The sequence below is a fragment of the Aptenodytes patagonicus genome, chromosome 5, assembly GCF_965638725.1.
Source record: "Aptenodytes patagonicus chromosome 5, bAptPat1.pri.cur, whole genome shotgun sequence".
Taxonomy (NCBI): domain Eukaryota; kingdom Metazoa; phylum Chordata; class Aves; order Sphenisciformes; family Spheniscidae; genus Aptenodytes; species Aptenodytes patagonicus.
In genome coordinates this window covers 10,178,223-10,192,506 of record NC_134953.1, presented here as the reverse complement: position 1 = coordinate 10,192,506, position 14,284 = coordinate 10,178,223, and the positions used below count along the sequence as shown (strand labels likewise).

Below are 14,284 nucleotides of genomic sequence, written 5' to 3'. Positions count from 1 at the left end.
CAGTTGATAATTTCATAATGTTTACGTAACACTTTACACATTCAGGGTACTATGCGGGTGCTAATGACTCTTGAGAGCATCTCTGCTTAAACTCTGTCATTCTTAGCTAGTAGCAATGGTGGGTTGTTGTGCTTGACTTACCACTGCATTGGGCAGCTAATGCATGCTCTGCCCGTGCCTGGACAGCAGGAGGATGGGGCATCCAGGATTCCTGGGTTCTTTTCCTACCTCTGGGAGGAGAGGTTCGGTATCTTATTCAAGAACAGTTCTGGTGCTAGAGTGCCTGAGCTGCTCTGTTTAGTGATGTCTGCTTGGTGTTTATTAATTTGTGAGCCAAAGTATCGGTGCTCTTAGAGACGCTCACCAAACATGCAACTTAACACCGTAAGTGTTGTTAAGCAGATAGGGTTTGGGTGGACAGCATGAGGTTGCTGGGATCTCTGCGGTTTAGGCCAAAAAGGCTCTCCTCTGTTCTCAGTTCCTTTGATTGTAAAATGAGAGGAACTGTACTTACTGCCTCCTAATTTGGAGTCATGTTCAGCAATGCATGTGAAGGAAGCACAAAATTCGGTTGGTGGAAAAAGCAAAACCAGAAATCTTACTGGCCCGACCTAGGGTACAGCCTCCTGGAAGAAAATGTGTTTGGCAGGTAGTAAGGGATCACAAAGTAATTTGAAGCTGTGGGTCGTTTGTGTTGTGTGAGCAATGCCCGAGGTGTGTGCTGTGTGCTGGAGGCTGGAGGCTGCGAGTACACAGTCGTGAGGGCTGGAATGGGAAAAAGAATCAAAAGTTTGCATGTGCAAGTGGTGGTTTCTCTATTAAACTTTGGCATTCTTCCCTGGTTGAGCCTGGAGATCTGCAGAAGGCATTTCACTGGCCACAGAAGTATGTCCCTGCCAAATGCCGAGTTCTTCTGTGAACTCCCGAGGAGGCTTGAAAACCTACTGTGAGCAAACCGACCTGTTTCTCTGTTCGTGGTGTTTCTGGAATCAGAGAGATTTATTTTCAGTACATAAACTTAAATAAATTCAGCCCGAGGCACGCAGCTGGCATGTAGAATGCCAGCCTGAATCTGTCAATCAAAATTTGATAGGCTCACCTCAGAGCTTGTAAGCACTGATTTTAGTGCTGATCAGGAATTTTCCTACCACTGAAAAAAATCCCAACATCCCCCATGCAAGAGTTGATTCTAGTTTTTAAAACAGATTAAATTCCTTCCCCTCTATTTCTTCCTTTAGCTTGAATATTTACAGAAGAACTTTCCCCACAAAATATGTTTAATAGAATGATATTTTCTGTTCAAGAATATCGGCTGCAGCTCTGGACAACTGTGTTCCAAATACTCTACTTGCGGTATTTATTTAAAATTAAACCAATACAAAAAACCCCTCTCAAACTCCTTCCTAAGGCTCTTACACAGCTCAGCAGCCCAACGAACAGAATTGCTTGTGTACTTAGAGCTTAACCCGCACTTGAAGACTCTTGTATCAGGACTAGGCAGCACTAAAATTATCGCTTCTGCCCTGATTTCCCATCGGACTCTACGGGCAGTTGTATCCTGTCCTTCAGAAAGAGAAGTCTGCCTCCCAGAGCTGACGCCAAAGCTTCAAGCTCACTGTTAGCATTGGCACCACCAAGCCTGCTAGACATTCAGGGGTGCAGTGAAATGGTTTCTGTGGACTGGACAGCCTGGCCACGAGAGCTTGGACTTTGCCAACCTGGAGTTCAGGTTTCTGATTCCTCCCTCCCACTTTAGCCCCGCAGTCCTAATGCTGCCTTGGGGTCTCTCTTGCGTGCAAGCTCTTGCTTGGATGCATGGACTTTGCATTTTGATGGAAGTGAGCTTAAATCCTTTTCTGGACTGAGATCAGAAGTGCAGCAGAGAGCTCTCCTGAGCATGAAGTACCACATGGAAGAAATAGTAACGAGGAAAAAGAGGCAGAGAAAAATGGAGTTATTAGCTTGGAAACTCATGCAGAACAAAGGGTAGAGCACTTGATCTTTTTCTCTTGTCTGTGGCAACCGCAGTCACTGCCAGCCCAACCCCATCTGCTACCGAACAAACTCCCCTTCCCTCTGCTCCTTTGGCTTAAGTGTCCAGTCCGTGCTCCTGCCGAGCCAGATGTGCCATGAACGTTCTGCAAGAATATTTCATTGCCTTTTCTGATTTATGGCAAGGAATGTGTCTATACTCAAACAGAGGCAGCGGCAATCTTGATATATAAAAAGAGGAATTTACTGGCTTGGCAGACTTGCCTGTACATTTGGAAGCTCTCTCCTTATAGCGAGAAGGCCACCTCAAGACATGCGGTTATCACAATATGCATTACTCTTGCTTGTTAGCATGGGATATATGGTCAAGGGGATGGTGTGGGAGGCCTGCCAGGATGACTTTCTGTGCATCGTGTCACTTTCCCTCCTTCACTGCACTTTGTCTCTCTGTTCTTCCCTTTAGAGGGGTTTTCCTCGACACCATCCTTCCCCGTCGTGATGATAACGGGGTCCGGCCAACTATTGGTCAGCGTATTCGCCTGAGTCAGGGAGACATCGCTCAGGCGAGGAAGTTGTACAAATGCCCAGGTAAATATGGCTTGTGGAGATGGTTCCAACTTTATTGTAGACACGTGGTTTATTTGGAAGGTATTGGAGTTCAAGAGCACCTTAACGATCCCTTTGATGAAAGAGACTCAGGAAATGTAGACCATCAAATACTTCAAGCTGGAGCTGTGGGAGAATTGAACTTGCCTAACATGTGTCTCCTATTAGTACTTTGCCAGTATTCGTGTCTGGTTTAGGGCTTCAGGTTTGTCCAGTGTTCTCTACTGAAATGTAGTAAGAGGAGCTGCAGAGTAGGCTGGGGAGAGGGGATAGGACGAGGCTTGTATTTTGCTGTTGGTTTCATGTAAATATACTGTCTAGAATTCAAGGTGTAGGCTCTGTTCATAGGAAATGAAATTGATGTACAAGACCATGGACAGAGTGGGGACTAGCAGTTAGCAAAGTGACAGAGGGCTATCTGGTAGACTGGGGTCTCTGCACACCAACCATCAAACTTCTGGTGAGTTATTTATATAGGTGTCGTCCCAGGGATGAGTCTTAAGAAAACCCTAAGTGTATCTCTGTGATTATGGTGTGTTGCACTGAGGCTTGGGAAATAACATGGAAGAAAGCCCAAAGATGCCGATTTGTGAAACAACCAGGTGCTGGAAGCTGGAGCTTTGGGCTGTTCAGGGGACAGCTGTACCCCTCTTTCTACTGCAAAAGGGTTGATGATAGACTGGGAAGAGCTTTGATAGAGAACCCATCTACATATGTGTGATGTACTAAAGACCGATAGTCTGAGTCCTGCATTATCTGGGGTCTGAAAAGATCGGCAAAAAAGAGCATTAGGGTCACAGATACGATTGGCAGACTAAAATTACTCATCAGAACAAAAGGATCCTTTTAAAGTGGAGATATTAGACAGTGAAAGTTTATGCAGCACTTTTAGCTGAATAGGTTAATAGAGAAAACCAGGTTCCAGAGAAGAAATCTGCCAGACTTAAGGACAGGTTGAATGTGAGGATGTAAAGAGAGGCTTGAAGCAATGGTGGCACCCAGTCTGGTGCCTGTAGCATGGGCTGCAGTGACTGAGAAGGGAGATAGCACAGAAAGTGTGATGCTGGAGGGAGAAAATTTAACAAGCTCTGTTGAATTTCTGCTGGTAGTGAAACATTAATGAGAAGATACTGGAGATTGAGAGAGTTGCACTAATTCTGCAGAATGACTCCGTAACATTCGTAAAATGAAAAAAAGGACTGTTGCAGGCATGGCCCAGGAGTTTATCTAAATGGGTTTGTCTGGCCAGCATGTTGATCCCATTGAAAGTGGCTTTGACTGATCATAAACCTAATATGATCATAAATGACTAACCTTCTTGGAATAAGCATATCACAGAGAGAGGGGAAACGGTGAGGAGGGGAGATAAGTTTTGCCAGTATAGAGAGTCACATCTTAAGTGAGTGGCTGGCTAGCACTGCTCTGTGAACCATTCGTGAGGCCATGGAAAATGGATGATAGTTGGCGTGCAAATCCGCTTCTTCTCTGTATCCAGCTACAGGTCAGAGAGTGTGAGTTCATAAGGGTCTAGAGTAAATTCTGAGGATCAGCAGTACTTCAGGGTCCGTGATGTCTGGGGATCACTGCTTAGCTTTGTAGTGAGTGATATAACTTTCTTAGGTGTGCTAGTTCTAACTAACTTCTTTATTTTCTTTTTACCACTCATAATTTTCTCTAATTCACTTTTGGTTGAACAAGATGTAGATCTTGGAAAATTATCTCACAGATTAGTTTAGGGATTGGTTTGTTTGAATACTCAAAAAAAAAAAAAAAATTAGGGACGTCTTGCACCATGTTTTTTGATTGAGTCAGACTTAATCCAAGCAGGTTTTTCATTCCTGTAGCTGGAAGCATCGACTACAGATTCAGATTTCTCGAGGCAAGCCGAAAAGCCACTCTGGCCTGAGGTTAAAGTCAAACTAAAAGCTACAAAGCAACTTTCTTAAAATGGGGACCCTTCTGAGTCTCAAGTTTTCCACTTGCAAAGTAGAACTTTTCTACTTTTTAGGTTTTTTTCCACAAAGCTTTAGCAGAGGTTATTGCAGTTCAGAAAATATTTGGCAGCAGAACGATTAGAGCTTTAAGCCTACTAAACAAATCTTCTTCAAATATCTATTGTTTTCATTTGGTTTTCTTTTTTTCTTTGCATCAAAATCTATACCCAGGTTGCATTTGAAGAGAAGGGGTGCGGTATATTTAATGACATTAACATCATCAGCTGCCATTTGAAACTGTAGCTTGAAAAGTTCTCTTCCTCTGCAAAATGCAAAGCACGGGAGTTCAAAACCGAAGGACTTCAGTTGTATGTTCAAACAGGGTCTGAATGAGACTTTAGGTTGAGGAGAACTTTGTTCAGGAGTCAAGCTGAGGATTTTTAGGTAAAACGCAACAACATAGTCCAGAAGTAGAATGAAAATTGGCTTCCCTTTTAGAAAGAGTCTCCATCTGAGAAGACCTGAGAAAATCCCCCCCAAAAAAGAGCTAGCATGGTGGAGGATGAGTTCCGAGCGTGCACTGGTACGAGCCAGAACGACTGCTGCGTCTGTTGTAAGAAACAGGGTTCTCCAACTCATTAGGCTGGATCTCTTGTGACTGCTACAGTTAGGGCTGTCTTAGCTTTTCCATTCTAAAACCCTGCTGTTTTAAATTGCTCTTAATTCCCCAAAGCTTATACCTCCTGGGTTAAAGTTAGTGCCAAGCCAGGTGAAACCGGATGAAATTTGCTGAAGGAATTTCTGGAAGGCAAGATGCATTCTGCTGCATAGTAGTAAATGCTAGATTTGATATGGCTGCATGGTTGAGGATTTGATGAGTATAGTAACTACAAAAGACTTTAAAACAGTACGTCCTGCAATCTTGTGCTGTGCTAAAGGAAACAGGCCTGTGTGGCTGCGCTAACTGTGCAGGAATGGTTAAACTATAAATTGAGAATGGTCCTGCATTATGTCATCCCATCCAATTCTCTGTTCAGCTTCAAAAAGATGTAGTGTACCGGTAACCAGCTGGTGAGCAGTGCCTGTCACTCAACTACTTCATCCAGAAATGAATTCTGAAGCATTCACCTTTCCTACTTTGCTTTTCGCCTCTGTTCCTTTCTAGCAGCTTACATGTGCAACAGCCTCTTCACCATGTGTGAAAACCACCTCAGCTCAGTTTCTTGGATCCCAGAAGTACCAAACGCTAGTTTTATTGGACCGGTTGGCTTCTTTGCTACTAAGTGGGGTACATTTGTGTTGCTTATCGGTGTGCTCTGCAAGAGATTGTGCTCTACGCACACGTATGCATTGCTCATTATTATCCTGCTTCTCCCTGCACATGCGGGCAATCGCTCTCCTCTGCGCTGAAAGGCCAGCCTCTCCCAGCGTGTCTGGAGAGTTTCCTCTGCAAGGTTTGGATAGTTAGCGAGGTCTCCTTTCATGACGTTTTAGCAGAGTAGTGTTTAGTGGTAGATACGTTAGTAGCTGTTGCATAATTACACAGTCTTGCCAGGTACTGTGTAATTACACTTAGGAGAATTAAGTCTGGGCTGTTGGAAACCTTCACTGTGGTTCAGCTGAGGGCAGTAATCTTCTGTCCTGTGTCATTACGGTAATGTAGTATGTGTTCCCAGTGATTTAGAGCTCTCTTTATCATTTCATATTTATTTAAATGGATTTTTGAGCATAGAAAAAGAACATTTATATATCTTGGTGAGTTATGGATTAGAATCCCCTCTTTATTGAGACACCTTGTCAGATGTTGGCATTCCTAGAGCCATCCTAAGGTGGTGGGCACTCCAGACCATGCATTGACCAATGGTGATGCCAGAGGATCATCTGAAGAATGGCTTGCTGTCCTCAGAATAAATATGGCTGGGATTCAGCTTCTTTGACATGTTTATCTGCTGGAGCAGCATGTATTTCTTGGTTGAGGGTCCTAGGAGCATCCTGGGAGCTGGAATTATCCTAACAGACTCTGATACAGGTAACGAGTCAAGGCATCTTTGCAAGAGGTGGAAAGGGAAGAAAGTGTATTTGTTCTGCAAATAGAAGTCCAGATTTCTTCTCCGGTTCATGCAGGCCATCACCTTTTACAAGCCTCTCTCTCTGCCCACCTGAAGCATACAGACAGCATCTCCTGCCAAACGTTGGGAGAGGCAGGAGGATATTAGCTGTTTCTGTAGAATACTTTGAAACTAAAACTTGCTGTGCAATGATCTTTTGTAGTTGCATAATGGTAGAGGGAGTTCTCGGGGTTCAGAACTGCTTGAGAATGAAGGAGCAGTGTAGAGGTTTTGAACTCTCATTTATTTTCCTCGTTCCTCTGGGGCAGATGTTACCTGCCTGTTTTGCTCAGCGGTGCTTTTTTTGAGTAGTCTAAAATACCTTTGGCTTTCTTGACAGGAATCGCTTTGCCAGATCCCATGCTGACCTGTGCCTTGAAATATGTGCAACTCATTCCTAGTAGTGCCTCCACCTTCCAGAGTACCCCTAGGAGCTGTTAGGCTGAGCAAAACCCCTTTTTGTGTCCCTGCCTATTGTTCATCTAGTCTGACCTGTCAAGCTGTGGGTCAAACTACTTCAGGGAAATTAAGAATTTCTGGCCTAGGTGACTCCCTCTCCCCTTTTTGAAGATATTAAACTTTTTGAATGGGACCAGTCTCTTTTCACCTCCAACTTCCGACCCGCCCATCTAAATGTGATCATGGCTGAAAAATTAGCGAGTGTGTGATAGCATCAGGCAGAGGAACATCCCCTGGCATTTCCATGAGAAAGGGAGCCAGATGTTCGGCCTTGTCAGATCTTTCAAAGCACTGCTGCTTAACGAGGGATTTTTGGGAGCTGCCTTACTGTCACTGAGGAAACCAAGTTGCAGGTCAAGGGCAGCTTTGTAACATCAGCGGGTTAGGAAATTAGAAAAAACAACTGGAAAGCAGGCAAGCCAAGGTCCCTGCTCCTTGGGATGGGTATCTGCATGTGTCTAGTGTGCACTCTGAAGGAAATGAGAGCTTTGATATTTGTGATCCTCCAACCTAGCCGGTCAGCTGCTCTGCAGATGTAGATGGTCACTCCTTGTTCCAGCTCAGTCCTCCTGGCTCAGAGAGCAGGAACGACAGTAGTCGTGGCTTTCCCAGATGTTGGAAACTGCGGTTCCCTACAGGAGCATATGCGTGTGCATATTACTTGCTTCCCAAAAGTCGCTGTGGGATCTACATTTCATCAACTGCAGCAGGCCACAAAAATGGGAAGGTGGAGAGCAGAGCGAGCTGCAGTGCTCACGTTTTATCCTGCACAGTGTGACAGCAGGGTAGGTGCTGGACAGCCGAAGCCTGAGAGCAGTGGGGCTTGCCCTGCTTTTGTTAGGAGGTTTTAACTCAAAAAAAAAAAAGACACTTTACAATGGTAACTAAGGAGAACTTCATTGAGCTGCTTGTAATGAAGGGAAAACAGATTTGCTAACAGTCTTGGGGTTGCGAGGTGGGCTGGGGTTAATATTTTACATTTGATTAGTGGATGCGATATTCCTCAGTAGGGTTGAAACCCAAAAGTGCTGGCATGTGGAAGGAAGATGGAGGAAGAAGGGTGCCTTTTTAAAACCTGTTTCCCCTATGTCCTTGCACTGGTCATCTTCTATCCTGGGAATTCTGATAAATTTCACATCACCCCTTTGGCGAGGTCTCAGATGGTCAATGACCTTTGGCCAGTACCATGAATGAACATCCTTAGAGTACCAGCCACCAACCGGCACACAGCAGCCATGTGCAAGCGTTTTGATAGACCCTGGTATCTTTCAGAGGGTCACTCCTTGTTGTTTTTTTCCCCTCTCTCGCAGCTTGTGGAGAGACCTTGCAGGACTCAACAGGGAATTTCTCAGCCCCTGGCTTTCCAAATGGCTACCCCTCCTATTCCCACTGTGTCTGGAGGATCTCGGTGACCCCAGGGGAGAAGGTAGGTTCCGCACCAGCATGAGGTGTACTCTGCGCTTCCCTTGCGTCTGGTTTTACCTGTGAAGACAGCATTAGCAGCTGCCAAAAGATTGTGCTGTAGATCTCTTTGTGCCTGGAGTGCGGGGATGGAGCTTGGAAAGGCTCCTGAGCACCATTGCTGTCCTTCCAAAGATGGGGTCAGGAATACATGGTCCTGAGGAGAGAAGAGGTAATGCTGGAGCAGAGCCCCCTCACAGGTCTGGGTTGCGTGTTGATCTCTGATCCTTCCTCTCGATTAGAGACTAAACCCTACCTGGACAGTCTCCTGCCACCCGCTAGCTCTGGCCGAGCTGGGAGCTGGGGGAATTGCCTTTCAAAGCCAGGTGCCAGTCAGATGAGTTAGATGAAATGTGCCAGCAAGCTGGGGTCCCGAAGGCAGCTGAGGAGCCGTGAGTGACATCAGTGACCTGCCCCTGTCATGCAGGCATAATGTCCCTGTCAGGGGACTCCCGCTCCCCGCCTTGAAACGCCAAGCCCCGCTGCGCATCAATCAGCCACCCTGTCCACTTTCTTCCTAGCTCCTTTTGTTTTATTGATCTTCCGGTGGAAATGAAATCTTTCCTTAATCCACTACTACCAGCCCTTCAGGCCTTTCATGCTGTACCAGGCTGCAAGAATGCGCAGCCCGGCTTGGGAGCTCCTCAGCAGAGCGACTTTGCTGAGGATCACCCGCAAGAGGCGCTTAAGACTAGGACTTGAACAAAGACGAGCAGAGCTCGCTCGTTTTGTAGCAGCCGTCTTGCTCTGGGACCCACTTCTGTCCCCTGCAAGCCCAGTCCCATGCAGTGCTGAGTGCCTGCCGTTAGCTGCGGGGAGAGCTTCGCCAGGGGCAGAGGTACCAAGAACTATCCAGGTTTTGAAACTATCGCACCGGGAGTTTTGCTGTGTAAATCCTACCCTAAATTCTCCCTTTGTCTGTCAGCCTCTTCAGAAGAGTTGTATCTGTATCTATTTTAATCTAATGACGTTTCTGTGGCAGACTATAGATGTAAATTAATACATGGGTCAAATCTTGCAAGGACAAAAATGCCACAAGTACACCCCATCGGTGACTTCCATAGGCCCAGAGCAAGGCCTGTAATTCTTGTTACAGAGGAAGGAGACCAAAGGGACAAAATTTTAATGCTAAGCTCTGCTCATTAAAGCCACTGAACACAATTGCATCATGGTGATGGTGTGAGTGTAATTGTCAGAATGTGGAAACTTGTCAGCAAAATTAGCTGTTTCTTACAAGCGTCATTTATATAAGGGTATAGACCCCAAACATCTGTATTTTGGGGCAATGCATTCTCTATGACGTTCACATTAATCAAAACCAAAGATTCAATTTTTAATTTTAAAAAACCCAAATTGGGCTTTTTTAAGTAGCATTTTAGTAACTGAGGAGCAGTGACTGTGAATTACAGAATGGATAGTAAAGTGCTGTCTGCTGTCATGTACTTCCGTGGTTTCATTAAAACACCTTGAGAAGCCTTTCTTTTTTGAGGAAAGCTGATTAAAAAATCCAGCTAACTGTGCAACTGTCTTTTCCTGCATACTCACTTAGGCAGCACTGTAGCAGATGTGAAGCACGTAACCTGTAGGGTCTTCTTTTTAAAGTAGCTCCCTTCCCAAAGAGAAGTGTGTACTCTCTCCTTTCAGATTATGTTAAACTTCACATCAATGGACCTGTTTAAAAGTCGCCTTTGCTGGTATGATTATGTGGAGGTGCGTGATGGCTACTGGAGGAAGGCTCCGTTACTGGGTGAGTAGCTGTTTCATTTTAATTGCATTTCATATGTTCTTCTGGAAGCTTATTGGGGGAAAAAACCCAAACAGACACAAACCTTCCTTTACCTGGAAGGAGCCTATGTCCAGCCATGCACTGGCCATCCATGTCTCCATCCAGAGATGTCAGTGTGCTGTATTCACACTAAATGATCCATGCTCCAAGTCCTTTGGTAGCAAAGACTTTATTCCTTCCTTTTCGAGCTTGAGAACTGAGGCAGAGAGGGAAGTGAGTCGGAGACATGGTTGGATTAAAAATGTGATCTCTGGAGTTTTATTATTGCTTTTTCCTAAGACCTGCGTGGAACTGTGAGACAGTTAGAGTGAAGCAGCCGTACAGCTCCTGGCCCAAGCCTTTGCCATTATTTCTCAAGTATTTGTGTTCACAAATACACAGTAGTCTGTACTTTGGGCCTCTGTACTTCTAGCAGGGAACTTGCTGGCCCATGCCTAGGATGTCAAAATCTACACTTTGACATCTCAAGGGCTCTACTCTGTTCCTGCTCCCAAAGACCTCAAGGAAGCGCAGCTCCTCTGTGTCTTCCCTATTCCTCTGCCTCCTGCTATCGTAACCACAAATCTTCTGCCACCCTGGGTGGGCAGTCAGGAGTCCCACCTGCTTCGCCACTGGCTCTGTCTCCATCCCCTAACCTCTGTGTCCCGATGTGTAAAATGCTGCACTGCAAACAGCCCCTTCTGCCTGAAAGGAAAGAAGCAATCAGGGAACTGGGGTTGTTTAGTCTGGAGAAAAGGAGGCTGAGGGGAGACCTCATCGCTCTCTACAACTCCCTGAAAGGAGGTTGTAGCGAGGTGGGTGTCGGTCTCTTCTCCCAAGTAACAAGCGATAGGACGAGAGGAAACGGCCTCAAGTTGCGCCAGGGGAAGTTTAGATTGGATGTAAGGAAAAATTTCTTCACTGAAAGAGTGGTGAAACATTGGAAGAGGCTGCCCAGGGAAGTGGTGGAGTCCCCATCCCTGGAGGTATTTAAAAGACGAGTAGATGAGGCGCTTAGGGACATGCTTTAGTGGACATGGTGGTGTTGGGTCGACGGTTGGACTCGATGATCTTAGAGGTCTTTTCCAACCTCAATGATTCTATGATTCTATGATCATCAGCTGTGTTAGACGTGCTGTGCCCTGTGCTGCAGCACGGGTCTGGGCTGGTCAGCATGGGGTCAGTGGGCTTAGGGAGGTCTGGGTGCTGGCCTTGGCCACACTGGACATCCCAGCCCTGACACCAGGTGATGTGCTGAGGCTGGAGCCGTGCTGCTCTCCAGAGGTTTCTGTGGGCCTGCCTTTCAGTGCAGAGTTGGCAGCCGGTTTTACTGCTTCCTGCCTGTTTTGGGGTTGGCAGCATTTATTGCTGTTTTCTGCTACACATGCGTCAGGTAACATTGCTCCAGCAGCTGCAACTTAGCTCCTCGTTATTTATTTTTTCTGCTGAGTAATTTAAAGGTATTTCAGAAGCCAAGCACCTCCCTGTCCTCCTAGTGCAGGTGGACTTGTGAGTGTTTCCATCTGGAAGGAGACGCTGCATGCTCCCGCAAGGGGCTGAGCCCATGAAATTAGCTCAGAAGAGGCAGACAGACAGCAATTCAGCAGGGGGCGGGGAGGGGGATTAGTGTGAATTGTGAAAGCACGGGCTTCTTGCGGAGAGAAAAAAATACATGTGCACTGCATATTTTCCCAGGGAAGTGTGTGAAAACCCAGCCTTTAAATAGTGTATAAGTTTTTATGAATGGGCCCTTTATCACACTCTGAGGAGTTTGCTCATTCTTGTTCCTCATCTGCGTTTCCTCTCCTTGACACCCTTGTTAAACTCCCAAGTCTAAATCCAGGAGGCAGTTGCCCAGTGACCCTAGAGGAAGGAGCTTTGCAGTACTGATGCTGTTTGTTAGCGTCCCCTTTGGGAGTGGAGGTGAGAGATGCTATTGGTACATGGCAGGGCTGTCACGCTGCCCCAACAGTGCTGGGCAGCTTTGGGGCACAGGGGCTCAGAATTGAATAGTCGAATAAAGCTAGGGTCTGCGCTAATATTTGGATGGGGGACTCCAGAAAGGAGAAACGTTGGTGGTGAAACTGCCATTGAAGAGAAACGAAGTTTGCAACTCACCTTCCATGCAGTCTCATCTGCACTGACTGGCCTGTCGCAGAGGCACAGCTCTTGCATCCTTGAAGGTCATAGCCTTCCGGAGGCTGCCAAGTGGTGAAGGTGGGGCAGGCGGAGCCAAAAGTGGCAGTAGCTGACTGTGGGCAGCTGACTAAGCAGGGGGCCCCTAGGCTTTTAATGCACAGGATTCAGGTCAACTACTCTGCTTCCCATAGACAGGACAAGCAAGAGTCTTCTCTGCCTGCCCGTCAACAGGCCTTGAACTGTCTGTCTCCTTATCCAGTGTAGGGAACCACCAGTGTAGCCTGCTAATGGGAACTAAGGTGCTGTCTTGCAGGTAAGGCATTAGCCAGGTTTGCGTCCAGTGGAGGTTGTTCAAAGAAGCCTTTGCCTGGTGTTGCAAGGCCAGGATACCCTATCACCGCTGTCCTGACTGAATTCAACCTGAGGAACTGCTCTCTGCTGCTATCACATACCCGCTGGGGGTTCAGTTGCACAGGGTACCAAGGCTATGCTGAATTCAGTATGTAGCCTTGCTGGTGTCAGCTGAAGTGAAAAAACACGTTTATACTGTGTGTTCTCAGTGCATACTTGGTGCTTGCTCTGTTTCCATGAGGAGCTTCTGGCTAGAGCAGGTAGAGGAGCACCAAATTAGGGTTGTTGAGGTTTGGGCTGCTCTGGCAGATCTCATCTGCAGCTGTTCTGTTTCAGGATTCTCCCTTGCTGGCAGAATTCAGGTATTTACCAGTGCTGGTGCATGCCAGAGAGCTCAGAGCTGGGTGAACCATGGAGCAAAAAGGCTCTTGGTCACAAAGCTCTTGAAAGAGATTGAATGACTGCAGAGGCTTAACTGGGAAGAGGTAGATTTACCAGGGGAGTGAGAGCAGAGGATGAGATAAGGGGTGTTTTCCAATCAGCATGGCCACATCCTGCCCTCGGTTTAGACTTGGGCACTTTGCTCTTGGGTGCAAAGAAATGAAGGAGTTTCTGAGGCCTACCAGGTGGAAAGGACGTTCCCTAATGTCAGATCTCTAGAAGGACAGGGGATGGTTCCCCACCCTTGCAGCTCATTTGCCCAATCAGGTGATAAAAACAAGAGCCCTCTTGAATTTACCAGGGCAATAGAGGTTGCCTCTGTGACTACTGGATTCTGCTCCCAGCTGAAGAAAACCTTTATTAATTCAATAATTTAAGAGAATATGAATTAATGGGGGAAAAAAACCGAAACTCATTCAAAAGCACAAGTGGTGAGAGCGAGAGGGTGTTTTACACAAGCACAGCTCTTTTAACCACAGACTCTTTGCTTCCTGGAGCCACAGGTGCCTGCTATGCTGTGCTGCCCATCAGCCAGGAGATCTTGATCGTCTCTTTCCTGCCTTCTAGGTAGATTTTGTGGTGACAAGATCCCTGAACCAGTAATCTCCACGGACAGCAGGCTGTGGATCGAGTTCCGGAGCAGCAGTAACATCCTGGGCAAAGGCTTCTTTGTGGTCTATGAAGGTACAGCCTTTAGGTAGAAGAAGTCTGTCGCATTGCACGGAGCAGCCAGGACAGGATCAGGGGTTTATGGGATCAGTAGGAGTTTTGCTTCACCGTGTGGCTAGACACAGCCCCCCGCTCTTGTTTTTGTGGGAATTGGCAGATTTTGCGGGCTGTTTCAGCAGACAAGGCATGGATCTTCCAACTAGTTCATCACATTTTTGGGGGGACAACAGGATGGCAGCACAGAGCAATAGCTTCCGTTTATAAGGCAGGTTGTGTTTGCCCTAACCAGCCCCTGCAAGCAGCAGTGCTGGGTGTAGCCGGAGTTCCTTCCAGTAATTTGACAGGCAAAGTTCTGTTTT

General features: G+C 46.5%; 1 protein-coding gene across 4 annotated transcripts in view; it reads left to right on the top strand.

Annotated features, from left to right (window-relative positions):
• The window catches only part of TLL2 (tolloid like 2), a 100,243-nt gene that overhangs the window by 67,224 nt on the left and 18,735 nt on the right, over positions 1–14,284 (top strand). For all 4 annotated transcript variants that reach the window (XM_076338595.1, XM_076338596.1, XM_076338597.1 and 1 more), the window contains 4 exons: positions 2,456–2,580; positions 8,410–8,525; positions 10,205–10,307; positions 13,824–13,940. In XM_076338595.1, coding sequence (XP_076194710.1) covers positions 2,456–2,580; positions 8,410–8,525; positions 10,205–10,307; positions 13,824–13,940 — 461 coding nt within the window. The remainder of the gene's footprint in view (positions 1–2,455; positions 2,581–8,409; positions 8,526–10,204; positions 10,308–13,823; positions 13,941–14,284) is intronic.